Source organism: Acanthisitta chloris, unplaced genomic scaffold (genome assembly GCF_000695815.1).
Source record: "Acanthisitta chloris isolate BGI_N310 unplaced genomic scaffold, ASM69581v1 scaffold1894, whole genome shotgun sequence".
Taxonomy (NCBI): domain Eukaryota; kingdom Metazoa; phylum Chordata; class Aves; order Passeriformes; family Acanthisittidae; genus Acanthisitta; species Acanthisitta chloris.
This window is the reverse complement of record NW_008669650.1, coordinates 10107-25719: the sequence shown is the minus strand read 5'-3', so window position 1 is coordinate 25719 and position 15613 is coordinate 10107. Positions and strand designations below refer to the sequence as shown.

At 38.2% G+C, this 15613-nt stretch overlaps 1 protein-coding gene across 1 annotated transcript in view; it reads right to left on the bottom strand.

The window, feature by feature from the left end:
- Positions 1–14230, bottom strand: part of KPNA1 (karyopherin alpha 1 (importin alpha 5)) — a 39634-nt gene extending 25404 nt beyond the window's left edge. Inside the window, exons 1-5 of the mRNA XM_009073375.1 lie at positions 14099–14230; positions 12951–13058; positions 10518–10617; positions 9827–9921; positions 6398–6529 (exon numbers count right to left, since the gene is read on the bottom strand). Coding sequence (XP_009071623.1) covers positions 6398–6529; positions 9827–9921; positions 10518–10617; positions 12951–13058; positions 14099–14227 — 564 coding nt within the window. The 5' untranslated portion in view covers positions 14228–14230. The remainder of the gene's footprint in view (positions 1–6397; positions 6530–9826; positions 9922–10517; positions 10618–12950; positions 13059–14098) is intronic.
- Between the last annotated feature and the right edge of the window lie 1383 nt (positions 14231–15613).

Genomic DNA, 15613 nt, shown 5'->3' with positions numbered 1-15613 from the left:
GGCTGTGAAACAGCACAGCCATCACTATGCAATGTTTCCCCAAAACTGACCTGCATCATGAAAACTTCTTTTTCACTCCAATTCTCATTCTTTTACAACTGTTGTGACAACAGTTTTTGTCTCCAAGATGCAGGAGACAGCAATCGGAAAAAATTTAGCTTAAGGGACAGAACATATCCCACCTCCTGCAAAATGCAGTTTGTGATAGAACCACAAGGAGCCACACTTGTTGCTCACTGCATTTTTTGTATTTCTGCAGAAACGAGAAGCCTAAGGAATGAATGAAAGATTTCAGACGGCTCTTAAAAAAACAAAACCAAAAAACACCAAAAAAACAAAAAAAACCCACCAAAAAACCAACAAAAACAAAAAAAAAACCAAAAAAAAAACAAAAAAAAAAAACCCAAAAAAAAACACTTGTGGATTTTCTAAAAGCACTTAAGGGTGAAAAAAGTTAGAATTTGCAATCAATTCCTTTCATGTGAATAACTTTGTACGAAGACAGTGTCTTCTTGGCTGGACACCCTTGCGCACGTTACACAAGGAATCCGTGTTTCACTTGTCTGTGGTCTTTGTTTCTGCCATTATAGCAGTATCTATTTTTAGAGTTGGCAACATTTATAATCACTTAATCCAAGAATCCATTCTGACCCTGAATGACAGACTGGTTTTGCAACAGCAAATCTCACATCAGAAAGTCTGACCAGAGAAGTCAAATAGCATCTCTACTGCTTTCCTACTCCCGATTTTTTTCGGGCAGGAATAGTCTGGCTGAGCAGTCTGATATCACGGGACCTGGTAAGGCTATTGCAGGAAATCCTTGTAATGATAATGACTAATAGGACATAAGATGGTAACTTTAGAAAAATATGCAAGGTTTCATTCAACAAGGAAGATGTCTTTCCTTTGGGAATTACTTCAGCTCTACAGATAAGTAAACATAAGTCAAGCTCATTTAAACTCTTCTCATGAGACTTCCATAAACGCAAAGCTCTGTCACAGTTCCCACAGACAACACAAGAACAACAACAAATGACTTCAGCATTTGTTAGTCTGAATGATTTCCATTACTTCTTTTGTGCACTCCTCAAGGTGCAAATACTTGCCATAACATTTTGGCTTTATTCTACGTATCCCAAATGTCTTTATATTCTTTTCTGGATAGCTGCAGAAGTAAAAGGGTACTCAATTCCACTAAATTTCAGAGCTTCTTATTAAATAAAAAAAAATTTTTACTCTAAAAAATTCAATTTCAGTACTTTCTAGTATCTACCAACAGACCTGAAGATGACAAGAACCTGTAATTTTAAGATCTGTAGCCTGACTCTTTAACCCGTATCTTGGGCAGAAAGTTGTGTGCAAACTGAAAATGCAAATGCTGCCTTGTTAATTGACAGCACCCATTTTTATACACCTGTATAAATTCTATTTATTGCCAATAGTGGAATAAGAATTGCTGCAAGTCTCCAGTTTATTTTACTCATTATTGAACTCCGGTGTTTTTTTCCTGCAGTGCTAGACAATTTCAGTAGTCAGTAACCATAAAGTCCAAGTTTTGTGAAGTACTGTTGAACAATATTGTGCCTTCTGTGAATAAATCCATGTGCTTTTTGATAATCCTCCACTTTCCCCTGGATTCTGAAGACTCTCAGCCATTATTTCATCAGGCCATTGGATACTGAAACCAATTCTAAACCAACCACCAACAGTGCAGAGAATATGTAACTCTTGGTGGAGAAGCAATATTATGAAGGAAGAACCAACACTTTCTCTGTATTTGGCTGCTGAGTTGGGAAATGGATCTAATGCTGGCATGAAGATGGTGAAGATTAGCTTGCATACAAGTGTGATTGGTTAAGTGGACACAAGGAAGGATACCACAAAGCCAAATTCCTAGGAGATGACTTCTACTATGCCCTAACACAGTGAACACCTTTCTTTCAGTGGCTGGAGTGGTCATAGTTCCTTATTTCTCACATCTCATGCACCAAATGGATAAAGTAGCTCATACTCATGCCTCACTTTTCCTCATTTTGATTACCAAAACCTAGTTAGTAAGACTGCTGATGTAAAAGCCAAACAGAACTTGGACACAAGACTCACAGTATCTCTGCCAAGCAAACAATGGTTACCAAAAGGAACAGCAATACTACAAAGGGAAAAGTACCAGGGGAAACACATGTTGGTCACTTCAGCTGAAAATGCAAACCTTCCCAAAGGAGAACAGAGCAGCTGGGGATGTTCCTGCCACTGGCTGTCCAGCAGTGCAGAATGACACATACCTGTCAGTGTGAGACAATCTCAATTATCTTTGACAAGGAGCACGATGCGTTGCATGGTTTTTGAAGGAAACCCAAGCTGACATCTGGGTTTTAAGCACCACAGCAAGGGAAGTCCGGAAAGAACTGCAGCTGAGACACTGCTGAAGCTAGATCAGCCTTAAGCATGTCTACAGGGCTTTGATGGAGTCCTTGAATATAAATAATTTTACGCAGGTGTATCAAAAATACTGAATGTCTTTTGGAAGAAAAAACTGTGGTAAGTGGAAAAAGGTCAGGACATATGTCACTAACTAAATCTAAGAATCAGTACACCAAAAACAGGAAAGGGGAGAGGAGGGAAGATGTAGCCAAAGTGCTTTTCATAAATAATGTTGATGTAGATTCTGTGATGAATTCAATTTCTCTGATGGGTAAAAAGGATGCCAAATAGTTTGACCACTGATCACAGAGGAAGACTGACATACAATCTGAGGAAGACTGATATACAATGCAAGCAATGAGAAAGGTAAAAGGATGGTAGGGTAATTAAATGTCAGACTGTATAGCTTAATGGGAAACAGATCTTGTAAAAAGACATATCATTTCATTAACATACATGTTGTTTATTAAACACCGTTATAAAGATTCCCTCAGAGATGTCTATAAAACAGCTGATTTAGAATCTTCACTAGTCTCAGAAAGTAGGGTATGTAAAGAAAAATGTGTCACACATTAGATTAAAACTGGCTTAGAAATATGAAAATTACATGTTGGGAAAATCGTGATCAGAAGATAAGGTAAACTGGTATCTGCTCCTGAGCCACTGCCAAGGGAAGTTTGAAGTAAAGACAAAGTCAATGTGTGACTTACTATAAAAAAGTGGATAATTTCTAGCCAATAAGTAAAATCAAAGTATTACAAATATTTTTATGCTATACTACATAGTCAAAATTGTATTAACACTGTAATTTCCTTTTAGAGAATTACTATCCCATTTAGAACAAAGAACAACTTACTAAACTCAGCCTTCAATACTTCTTTTTCTCTCCATCCTTTACTACACAATCATAGGGTTAGCTTCTGGCCCATCTGCCCTGAACATGCAGCTTTATTTCCTGTATTTTCCAGTATTTTTTTGATTTGTTGCAAATGTAGCAATAGTTGCTTGCAAATAATAATCTTCACAGTATTACTGTGACACATGATTAGGGTGATAATTTTACAGGGCAGAAAATTATGGTCAAATATCTTCCAGTTTCAGAAATCCAGCTTGAGAAGCCCAGGATCAGATCCTGCTCAAGACATGGGCCTAACTATAAAAAAAAAAAAAGAATCACTGCTAAGTTGTCCTCAGCTACAAAACAAAATGAAATATTTCACATTGAGCATTCAAAACCCACAGAACTAGTATCCACTTACTGAAAATGGATAGAAGCAAACACTCAGCATCAGACACGAACCAGTAGAAACATTTTCCTTACAAACCTGCAGTCGCCTTAACTGTAAGAATTTCTTCCCTATTCTCCTTCATGTACTATAATGTGTTCCAACTTGAACAAACAGGGTCACAGTTCGACAAATAAAAGCTTTCTTTACTACCCACTCATCTGTTACCAGGGCAACAATCTGTGCATACACTGAATGAGACAAGAGTCATCTGGAAAAAGAGTACGCAATTGTGTACTAATGCTATCCTGTAACACAGAAGTACAAGAGCTAACTTTGCAGTACTTAATGCTTTTAATTTTTGTTTTGGAAGATGTTGTGCTGAAGTACTTGGGGTTTTTTTAAGCTGTTGGGGAAAAGTGTAATTTCTTTCTTGTCAGCCTGCATTAAACCGTAAATCAGCTGTGAGCAGGACTGCAATCTACAGAGCTGAGGTACAGAAGCTCACTGCAAAAAGGTGTGGGCAACACTCTCCAGTAGTATGTTTTCCTTCTTTAGCACAGCTTACTACAGAGCAATCTGTAACTGATGTTTAGAGATTACTGATACTAGAGAGATTGTGAATTCAGCAGTACCTGAACTGCATAGAAGAGTATTTTCCAGTGACTACAACCAACCCATTCCACCTGCCTGCAATCTGAACTTGAACATGCCAGGAGTTTATTAGGAGGCAGAGAGGGAAGGAGACAGATAAACTACTTAGCTGTGGCCTCTAAGCTCTTCTGTTAATTCACCCATCTTAAGACTGATGGCTGCACAATTTAATCTAAACAGGTTCGCTCTTACCACCTGCTCTCTGAACACCAGCAGAGATGGTAACAACCTAATAAAAAAAATAAGTTAACTCTTGCACAGATCAATCATTAGGAACAGAAAAAATAGAGCAGCCCTTATCACACTTGAAGTACCAATCATTCTGCAGAAACAGCACTCTACAAGTGATGGCTCAATTTGGAAAGTAATGCCACCAAGTTCAACCCAAAAAGACAAGCTCTAAAAGGTATCATATATTGCTCAGTCTACCCACCTGAAAATCCATCCAGAATACAGCATTTATCTGCCATTTTAGCAAGCTATCACATTTCTAATTTCTGTAACAGCAGCAGGCTCACTTCCTCAAAGCTAAAATAATAGATAACCCCCCCCACCTTATTTCCTCTAGTATTTTCTTAAACACCTAAGTTCAATTTCACTTAAAAAACATTTTCCAAAATAATTCAGTCTGAGACACAACATTGAAAATGGAAAGTTGCAAAGTGTGAGAACTTGAAAGCTATAAGCAACTGAGAGAGAATAAAAAAAATCTGTCCTATGGAAAATGTTAGGCAAGTAGAGGTGGTACATTCTGTAGGAAATATAGGTGGCCAGCTATAGGAAAGGAAGGCAAGTTACACAAAGCAATCCAATGTTTATGAGTCAGGACTCCTTCAATCATGCTTCTCAATACAGCCAAATGCAAGGTCGGACATCTAGGAACAGAGAACAGAGGTCACACTTACAGGATGGAGAACTGAACTGCCCTGGAAGTCAATGACTCTGAAAAGAACAATGGATCATATTGGATAATCAGACTGACCTGTGCTCACAGCCAGCTTCTGCTGCAAAGAGTCTGCAAAGGCATCTTGGACATTTACACACAAAAGTATCATACAGAAACAAAAATGAAGTACTATCCTTGCAAGAAGCATTGCTGAAAGAGTGCTACTGGAATACCCAGTGCTTGTGATTTCGCCACCACAAAAAATATTGAAACAGAAAAAGTTCAAAACAGAGTCACCAAAAACAAACCACCACCACAGAAATACTCTTATAATGAGAGTTCAGTGATAAATTTCATCTGCTCAAGCAAAGCTTAAGCTATGTTCTGCAAGTAGCTATAGGAAAAAACACAGAACTAACTTACTGAGTAGAGAATGGAACAAAAGTAAATACCTGGACCCAAAGCTAGTTAAATTTGTACAGTAAAGGTACATACGTTCCAAGTTAGGATTAAGACTGGCTAAAACTAAATTTGTTAACATCATTAATGTTTCATCACCCTAACTATTCAAGGCAAGATCATAAGTCTGAAACACATCCTTGTTCAAACAAGTTACAGACCTTGTGTGGAAACTACTGAATCAAATGTTTGGTCTGTGCTTTGCACTGATCCCTGTGGGCCTCATCTATGCTGTAAGGAACTTGGGAAACGAACTATAATTTTTCTTTGTAGAGAGCAAACTATAATTTGCCTCATGCTTTATCTTCAGGAGAAACAGGCATGAACTTTCCATCTCTAAAGTAATTATTCAAACAAGGCTACTTTAATTCCTCAATACACAGAAAAATACTAACCTGTTACAGATCAAAATGCATAGCCCAACTGCCTGTGGTTATATACATTATTACCAAAAAAATAAAAATACAAGACTGGCTTAGATATCATAACACACAGTAGGTAGAAAGGAACTGTTGTGCAAAACAGACAAACGCTACATATTCTCTAAAGGATTTCTTACAAAATAGTGTTGATCCTTTCTGGGGAAGGAAAAAAAACCAAACCAAACCAACAAAAAAACCCCAAACACCACACACACACAAAAAACCCCTAAAACCAACAACCAACCAACCAAAACACTGAACAAAAAAGCCCCTAATTCCACAAACCAACACATACACACACAAAACTCAGTATTGTTCTCAATCTTTACCTGCTCCTGTACATCTTCAAACTCTGAACTAAGCAGCTCTATGAAGATGGGGACAGCTCCTGCTTGGATCACTATTCGAGTCTGAAGGGAATTTCCCGAGGCAATATTTGTCAGCACCCATGCAGCTTCAAACTGGAAAACAGAATACAAGAGATATTTTACTAGGAGCTTTTCGTGCCACACCAAACAGGAAGACTAAATGTTCTTTAAAGACAGAAAGAATTAGCACAGGAAAAGCATGAGATATTACTAATTAACAGAGAATTTGCAAAGCAGGAATCAGAATCATAGTTAAGAGTTATCCCTATGACTTGAAATAAAAATTTGCAGAAGTTCCTTAGGATAACATCAGGTTTGTTGCACCTTTTCGGATGTTTTTTTTTTTGCTATACATTTGTTACCTTTGCCTTTCCTTACTAAGAACTGTACACACAAAAAGTCATTTCCGACATGACATGTTACACTCACTGAATCGCCAACGGTATCTCTGAAGATGCATGAAGAGACATCATTTGACAAAACTTCATGAATATGAAGCAAACAAAAGACTTTAAAGATATAAAAAAGCAAAGGAAAGGAAATTTCTAAAAAGCAACTCAATGTACTTCTCTCCAACTCTGCTGATCAGTATTGCTGCCAAGAGTTATTAGTGTATGATGGCTCTATTCAAGACTTGAACCAATACTGAATTAACCAAATTAATACTTTGAATCTTTCAACTGTTTTTGTAATTAATTGTTATTTTGATGTCAACTTGTAAAAGCATTAGCTTTTACAGCTGAAACGCAAATTTTAACACTACCTGATACAGTACTCAGGAAACAGATTCTAGAAATCCAGATTCTGCTAGATTTCTGCATGCCTTCGGTCCAAAATTATTACACTAGACTAGCAAATTTATATCTTACCAGATATATTCAGAATCTATAGAATGAAAAGACTGCTAATTTATCAAAGTTGAATGAGAAGGCAACACTCAATGAACAACAAAAATGGAAAGCTGCATGCTATAAATGACCGATTTTGACATTACTAATGGATTTTATTAAACTAATGCTGATCTGGCAGTATTCCAGTGAAAATCCCAATATACTTTACAAAACTAGCTACCCCTGAAGAGCAGCAAGGTCTATTACTTAGGGTCTAATCATAAAACCAACCCCTGCTAAGGAGATGCACCAAACATGAAATGGGCCTGAAATAATAACTCAAGAATTAAGCCTAGGCTTCCAAGGCTTTTCAATTTTAAGTGTTATTAAAGATTTTGCTTTTCAAAATACAAATAATCCTGCCCTCCTAACTCTCCCAGCTAAAGGAGTAATTATCTTCTGGTAAGATATGATCAGAATAAACAATTCCAAAATATATCACTGTAATACACAAAGAGTATGGGCTGCAAAATAAAGCAGAAACACACAATGACAAAACTGCAAAATTCATTGTTAATGTACTAGAAGCAAAACACTCAGGGCAGAGCTTAAATAACAAAATTTACTTGGTTTCCTGTAATTTTACTCTCTGGAGTATCCAGTGTTTTGTGATACAGTATAACATAACTCATCATTTTTCTACCACAGAGGTTTCTTATATTTTAGACTTTGCCCTTGGCTTCCTAATGGATGCCACCAGGCTGAACTACCACAACTTGGAGAGACACTGTCTCCAGCATGAGTTACAGAAAGGCTAGCTGAGTGACTGTCCCTCCTCCCTCTCCTCTGTGGCCACCTGATGCTCCAGGATGTATAAGCTAAGGAACAGTCACACAAACGGCAAAGGTGTGATATTGTTCTGTGTGGTGTTGTTCTTTTTTAAAATTTCTCTCTCCATCACAAAAAGATTTTGCACATGAGACAAATGTACTTGTTTAAGTGATCATGGAGAAGAAAGGAGCTATTTTAAGTCTTGAAATCACTTGAGTAAAAATGGGACAGAGGAATTCCTAACAAATTAGGCCTTCCTACCACTGACTCTTACAGGGTAATCCATTAACAACACAGAAGAAAAACAGACCATAAATTCCTATAAAGTTCCAAGTTCATTAACATGGAAGTTTCCATATTCAATCCACCATACAAGTACCTACAGTATCTAATCAAAATAATACTTCACTGTTTCAGAATGAGTTAAAAATCCTTTCCTTCTACTTTTTTTATGCCTAGAATGGCAGGACCAAAGGAATACTTTAGGGAACAATGGCAGAATAAAAACAAATATTAAGAAGTGAGGTCAAGAGGAACTTCATGACTGATCACAGCAAAAAGTTCTACCTGCAGACCCTGAACTGTCAAGCAGGCAGAGAGATTTGGTAAGATGAAGGAGTAGCACAGAGTATCAAGAGCAACACACTTGGGCTTATATTTCCACTACTTTCTTACAAACTCCTCAGGACAAGCTCAAAAGTTTCCACTTTGACTGATTTTTTTCCTATTTCCATGTAAAAAATCAATATATGTTAATGTTACACCATTAGGGGCACAAGGACTGCCTCCATTTATCTGCCTGCCCTAGGTTCTAAGGCATTTCCCCTCCCCCTTTTTTTTTTCACATCAGATAGCTTACAGATTTCCCACTAGAGTTGCAAACCAACTGGCTTAGTTGGTTAGTTACTCTTAGTTACTGTCTACAGACTCCTCAAAGGCAGCTAACAGACCTTTGGAATTCTGTGGATCTCAATTCAAAAAGTAATACCTATAAATGATACACAAGAAATTGGTATTTTTCTTACACATTGGAGAAAAGGTATCTCCACCCAACAAAATTTGGATTTCACATGGCATTAGCATTTTGAAAGAACACTGATTCTAATCTATATATTGTATTTAATGGTTACACGCTAGCATGTATTTTTTCTTTAGCTAGATAGTTTGTTTTCTTTCACTTTCTACTAGCCCAGAAAGACTCTGATCAGAAAAAAGATAGCTGGAAATGAGACAAAGGTCCAAATCAATTAACCGCCATTGTAGCAGACACAATTCAGTTTTACAAACCACAGTAAGTTTCAAGGTTTCTGTGTTTAGCATTACAGATTGTAATTCTAATTTTTTTTATTTAATCAAAAATTTAAGTCATAATTCTAAAGATTTAAAACTGTCTTCAATTTGTACAAAAGGCAAGCATTAAAGGTTAGGCTAACAGCTTTTCATCTGTTGAGCTCCAAATTTCAAGTGCCATTTTTGTTACATAACAAGGTATGCAGCCCTCCATCCTATCAATCACTGAATCCATCACAGACTTATCTCTCTTTCTCTTTCCTCTCCTGTCCTGAGAGATCCTGCTAGAAATCCTGAAGATAAATTAGCATTTTTAACGTAGTGAAGAAAGAGTGGAAGTAGAGCTAAACAAATAACTGATGTTATTTTTTCTATCTAATTTGCATCACCGAATGCCTTCCTAATCTGGGAAGATAGATATATTTATGTATTTGTATACCTGTAATGTACAGTTTTCTTTTCGTCGGAGGAACTCCACAAACCTGGCCACCACTCCTTGTGTGCTTATGACTTCATCTATCGGGGGATTTGGTTCTGTTTAAAATAAAAAGCTTCATCTATCGGGGGATTTGGTTCTGTATAAAATAAAATAGACACATTCATTTCTTTGTAGGCAAATTCTCAAATCACTTCATCATAATACCCAGTGACTTACTGACTGTTCTTCTCTGAGAGCACGTTCTTTTTCCACAATACTTTACTAAAAGGCAATGGATTCCTTCCCATCTGTCACTCTAAGAGAACTCCAGTCTGAATTTTGAGGCAATGAGGAAACATGATTCAAAACACTAATGCACTCAGTAATTCAGGCAGGCCAACTGCACAGCAGCAGTTCTGTGTGCTCACTCTGGCACACACACGCAGAGAACGTCGGTGTATCAGCATGGTTGAGCCACAGAGACACTGTCTACGACATTTAAACTTACACTCAAAAGGAGACATCACACCTGCAGCACTTGGTACAGATTTCAAGAGAAGAAGTGACTATTACATCCATCTAGCTGACATTTGGTAAAGCAGAGCTTGACCCAGAAATTTCTGTATGAGACTCAATCTCTAGGGTTGTCAAAATAAAAACACATGCCAGGGAGGCTTCTACATTTTTTTCTCTAAGTAATTTCAGCCCTTACCTTTCGAAAGAAGCTTTCGGAACTTCTGGGTGGCTGAAAGCTGCTGTTCTGGGCTATTGGAGAAAATCATCTCGATCATATCAGAGGTGATGACTGCACTCTAGGATTTAGGTGGGTAAACAGAATAAGTGATAGAGAGCACAAGGGAAAAAAATCTGTGATTAGTGGTAAACATGTTACAGTTGTAACATCAGTATCAAGTTCATTTCTTATTGAGTAAAAGCCTAGGTAAGACCATTATGGACAACAAAGGATCATCATACATGTACATCTATATAAGTAACATTCTTAAGTGCAACCTTTCTTTACCGGAAACAAAAATTCAAATTTTACTCAAGATATGGCAAGAAAACTACTCTTCAGATTCTTTCACTGGCATTCTCTCCCCTCTTCTACAATAAATGTTAAATTGTCAGCTTCAACAAAAGGTAGTTTAAATTGGAATAGCAATTACTCTTATGTAAGAGCACCACTTCGATTATGCCATTGTTTAGATTTCTCTAACATGTACATTTTGACTGCTTCTCTTACACCAAAATACACAGGATCTGTCACTTCTAGAAGAACTGACAAACTAAATGCTTGCCATCAAGCAAGAGTATTAAATTTTCATAATACTGGTAGGTTCCAATAATATGGCTCAATTAAATCTGCAGCCTTTCTTATGCCAGGTAAAATCTGGCACTCTGATCATCACACATGCATGCCCATGTAAAGAAGCATAAGAAAATTCAGATTTTATTCTTGCACTTCATCTAATCTAAATCCTTAGACACATCCAATCCCAATCCTAGATAGATGAGGACACAGATGACAGGGCTGAAAATACTTAAGATCTGTCTGTAACAACTAACAGCTCCAACTGTTAAAAGCCTGAAATTAACGATATTTAACACAGTAAACGAGATTATGACAGTATATCTCATCCTTTCCTTACTTTTTACTATTTGTTTCATAAACACTTCCACACAAATGACTAAAGGTATTTAGAACTTGGCTGATATTTGAAGCCCATCTTGAAAAGTAAAACTATATATGCTATTACTGAACTTCCACATTGTTTATAAGTATTTCTCTGTTTCTCAGTCATTTTCAAGGCTCCTATAATCACCAATAGAAAACGAACCCCAGCTTGATTTCTATGGAAACATCAATTGCATACTCTGAACACAGACAGTGTGAACATCAGTGGTCAGACTTCTAAGTGAGGACTGCACTTTACTTAAATCTCTCTCTTTACAGCCTGAAACCCTTACCAATTTTCTTTCCAGGGAGAGGACAGTGGTAAAGAAACAGGGAGAAAGAAAAAAAGTCTAACTTTCACTCGAAGGTTTTCTTTCTATAGAACGGAATTCTAGCTTGGAAGAGAGTTTAAGGCCTCATGCAGACAGATAAGCTAGACCTAGCTGTGCTTCCAACATGCTAGCTAAAAATGGTGCCACTTGAAAGTCTGTGTGCAGGTTTGAGCTGAAGTAGAGTTAACTTTCTTCATAGAGGCTAGTATGAGGCTATGTTTGGGTTTTGTGCAGAACACAGAGTTGATAATGCAGAGATGTTTTTGTTATTGCTGAGCAGAGCTTACACAGGGCCAAGGCCTTTGCTGCTTTCTGTACTGCCAGGCTGGCAAGGAAGTTGGGGATGCATGGGAGACTGGGAGGAGACACAGCTGGGACAGGTGATCCAAACTGACCAAAGGGATATTCCATACCATAGGAAATCATGCTCAGTATATAGGTGGGAGGAAGGAGGAGGAAAGGGGGACATCTGGAGTGATGGCGTCTGTCTTCCCAAGGAACCGTTACGCGTGATGGGCCCTGCTCTCCTGGAGATGGATAAACACCTCCTGCCCATGGGAAGCAGTAAATTAATTTCTTGTTTTGCTTTGCTTGTGTGTGCAGCTTTTGCTTCCTCTATTAAACTGTTTTTATCTCAACCCATGAGTTTTTGTAGCTTTTACCCTTCTGATTCGCTCGCCCATCCCCCATTGGTGGAGGAGTGAGTGAGTGGCTGCGTGGTTCTTGGCTGCTGGCTGGGGTTAAACCACAACAGTCTGCTAAGGAAGATTTCCACTGAGCCCTTTTTTAACTTTGTAAATTGCAATAACACACTACCTGATTTGTATTTTCATGCTTCAAGCATTATTAATTTTAGATTTAAAAAAACCTCTGGGCACCAGAGGGGCTTGCCAGGACAATGCAGTTTTATTCCACTTTCTTGAACGCATATCCACTGAACCACCACTCACTCTTATCCATAACCACCTTCTCTCACGTAATCTGTTTCAGAGCAGTTCAGGAGACACGTGTTTAACAGTCGTGCATAAGCTCTCTGAATGTGTTTTTCACATTCTTCTGAAATTCCATTCCCCTTAAGTCACTGCACCACAGACCTGCCTAGTTTCAACAAACACTGTATTCCTTTCTCATCACTTACAGAAGTCATCTCCATGTTGTTCATCTGAGCCTCATGGAAGCCACCATCTGACATCACTTCCTCCTCCGCTTCTTCATCCGCCGTTGCGACATTGCGGCGTTTAAACAGCTAAAAATATTTACAACATATTACATAGCCAATATATACACAATAGATCACATTAGGCTGCAATAAAAATGACACATGCTATCACCTGAAAGCAGCTGGTGTGCTGGCTACAGGACTTCACATGCAGAAAGTTTAGCCACGGAGTAAATGTAAACATCAATGTGCTAAAATATCGGTTCCCAACATTTCTGATCAAATTTCCACTGACACTCCCTTCTCTTCTTCACCATCTGCAAGCTACCTCTAGCTTCCAGACAACTGCTTTCTTTCAGAGGTTGCTGGGGCTCAAAGACAAAAAATTGCTGTGTATTACAGTTCTTCACAGAACACCTGCTGAGGCTCAGATAACCAAGTTTCAGTGGCAAAGAGAGGGTTCTAGAGGGTGATCATGTTACTGGGGCGAGCAGAATTTGGTTGCTATGACATAGAGAGGGTACCCAGTCTGAGATGTCGTGAAGAGAGGTAGAAAAGTTACAGCTTCTCTCCTTAATCCATGTCTCACTGGAGGAAACATTAGCAATGACAGATGGCTTTGAGGGTGCTGTTTGGCCTGTTGAGGAAGCAAGGCTCCAAGCACTGAGCCATGGTACAGATATGCACCATTGCAGACAGTCAAGACCAAGCCCTGTCCCAAACCTAGCTAGTCTTCTCCCCAGATAAGACAGGGAAGACACAGTATGCAAAACTGCTAAGTCCACAGCAACCCTAGACCAGCGATAGGCATCCTTATGGAATGCTATTCCTTCTAAGTTACTGTATGAAGCTCAACAACATGCTAAAATACAATTTTAAACTAAAATTTTTACATTGCCAAGAAAATTCAGAGGCCTGAGGTTATTTTTGTGGCTTGTTCACCTAAAAAGAACAAACCAACTACCAAACAAAAATACAAACTGAAAATTACAGACAACAAATTGAGAAGAACCAGGTCAACAAATTATTTCTTCCCCTAAGAAAATCATTACTGCAACTTATAAGGACTTGGTGCAAGACAAGACTGTTTAAGGACTGGTGACAGTTACAGCAACTGTAGTAATTACCTGTTCCTCCCGCTTTTGCTTCCGTAGCTGGAGACCCTCTTCCTCCCGCCTGCGACGCATCTCATCAGGGTTTAGAGATTTGTTCTTGTAGCTCTTCAGTCGGAAATTCTCTTTTCCTGAGGTCGTCATGATTCCTTCATAACACAAATAAAAAGATAAAACAAAAAGGAATTCAATTCTGTCTCCACACAAACTCTGTAGCTGTGAATTTCCAGCCACCGCCCCACTATATTCCATCACCTAACTTTCAGTAACTTAGAAGACGCAAAGCAAAATTTTGCAGAATTATGACTTTGGTGCATCAGTTCTTCACATCAGTACAACAAACATTTTATTTTATTCTCTGAAGCTGTAGAGAGTAAGTGAAATATTTTTTTAAGAAAGAACTGAGGCCTATAAGGCAGAAGAGTGGATAGCCAGGGCTAAAAAGGAAATCTTCTAATTTCTCCACACAGACAATTATCCAAACTAATTACATACACCTGTGAAGGGTCTTAGTTTCTTTTTAGCTTAATTTACTTTGCAAGTTAGTACAGAGGCTTTTTTTCCCACTCCAAATCCACATTTTAAGTTAATGCAACACAACCCTGTTGAAGAAACCCTGTCTTCATGCCATCCAGACAAGGCCTACAAGAAAATTGAAATTAAGAAGTTTTAGGTGAGGATGGTTTAACCATTTCAAACGCTCAGTCCTGCAAAAAAAGCAGTGCTATTGTTACCCTCCTCCCCAGCCCTAGTCGCTAATCCTGCCACTGTTTATGTAGAGGGGCCTTTTTCAGCCTGTGCTTTCCAAGTACCATCTGTCTTATGTAACTCAATGCAGTAGCATTTTTAACTACCCACGATGATTTTCACGTGCACTTTGGAGTTACTTAACCTAAAACAGTACCTATAAAACTGCGTGGACACATCTCCCTGAAATCAAGGGGCTGTGGATCAGGTCTCCACTCTCAGTGCTCCATTCTGCTGCTACTTCTCTCCTTATGTCACCCCTTTAAACCCAAAAGAGGTTTGGAATCAAATTCTCAGCCTCTCAGTATTTCCATGCAACTTCCTATAGACACAATACATAGTAGGTATCTATAACACAAAATTTAGGAAACTGCACTACATAAAAAGGTACTACACAGGGCTTTTAAAGCTCTTTCAAATGTTGTAACATGTTGTCCCAAATACGTTCCCTATCCCAAATTCCATAGGCACAGAATCACCAGACCAGATGACAAATGATCTCCTGTGCACTTTTTACTTTAAAATGGAGCAACATGAGTGTACACACACTCTCAACAGCTTAGGTTTCCTATTTAAAATTCATCAAATGTATAACAGAGTCTACTCTAACCTCCTCCTCTTTCAGTCAGCACAGAGAGTTTTAAGAGATTTAAAAAAGAAAAGAGAATACTCAAATATGCTTTTCATTAGAGCTGCTACCTGACAACCATTTATAAGAATTCTGATGATCAGAACTGACTTTCACAGAAGACATTTTGGGCATCACTTCAAGCATTATTGTAC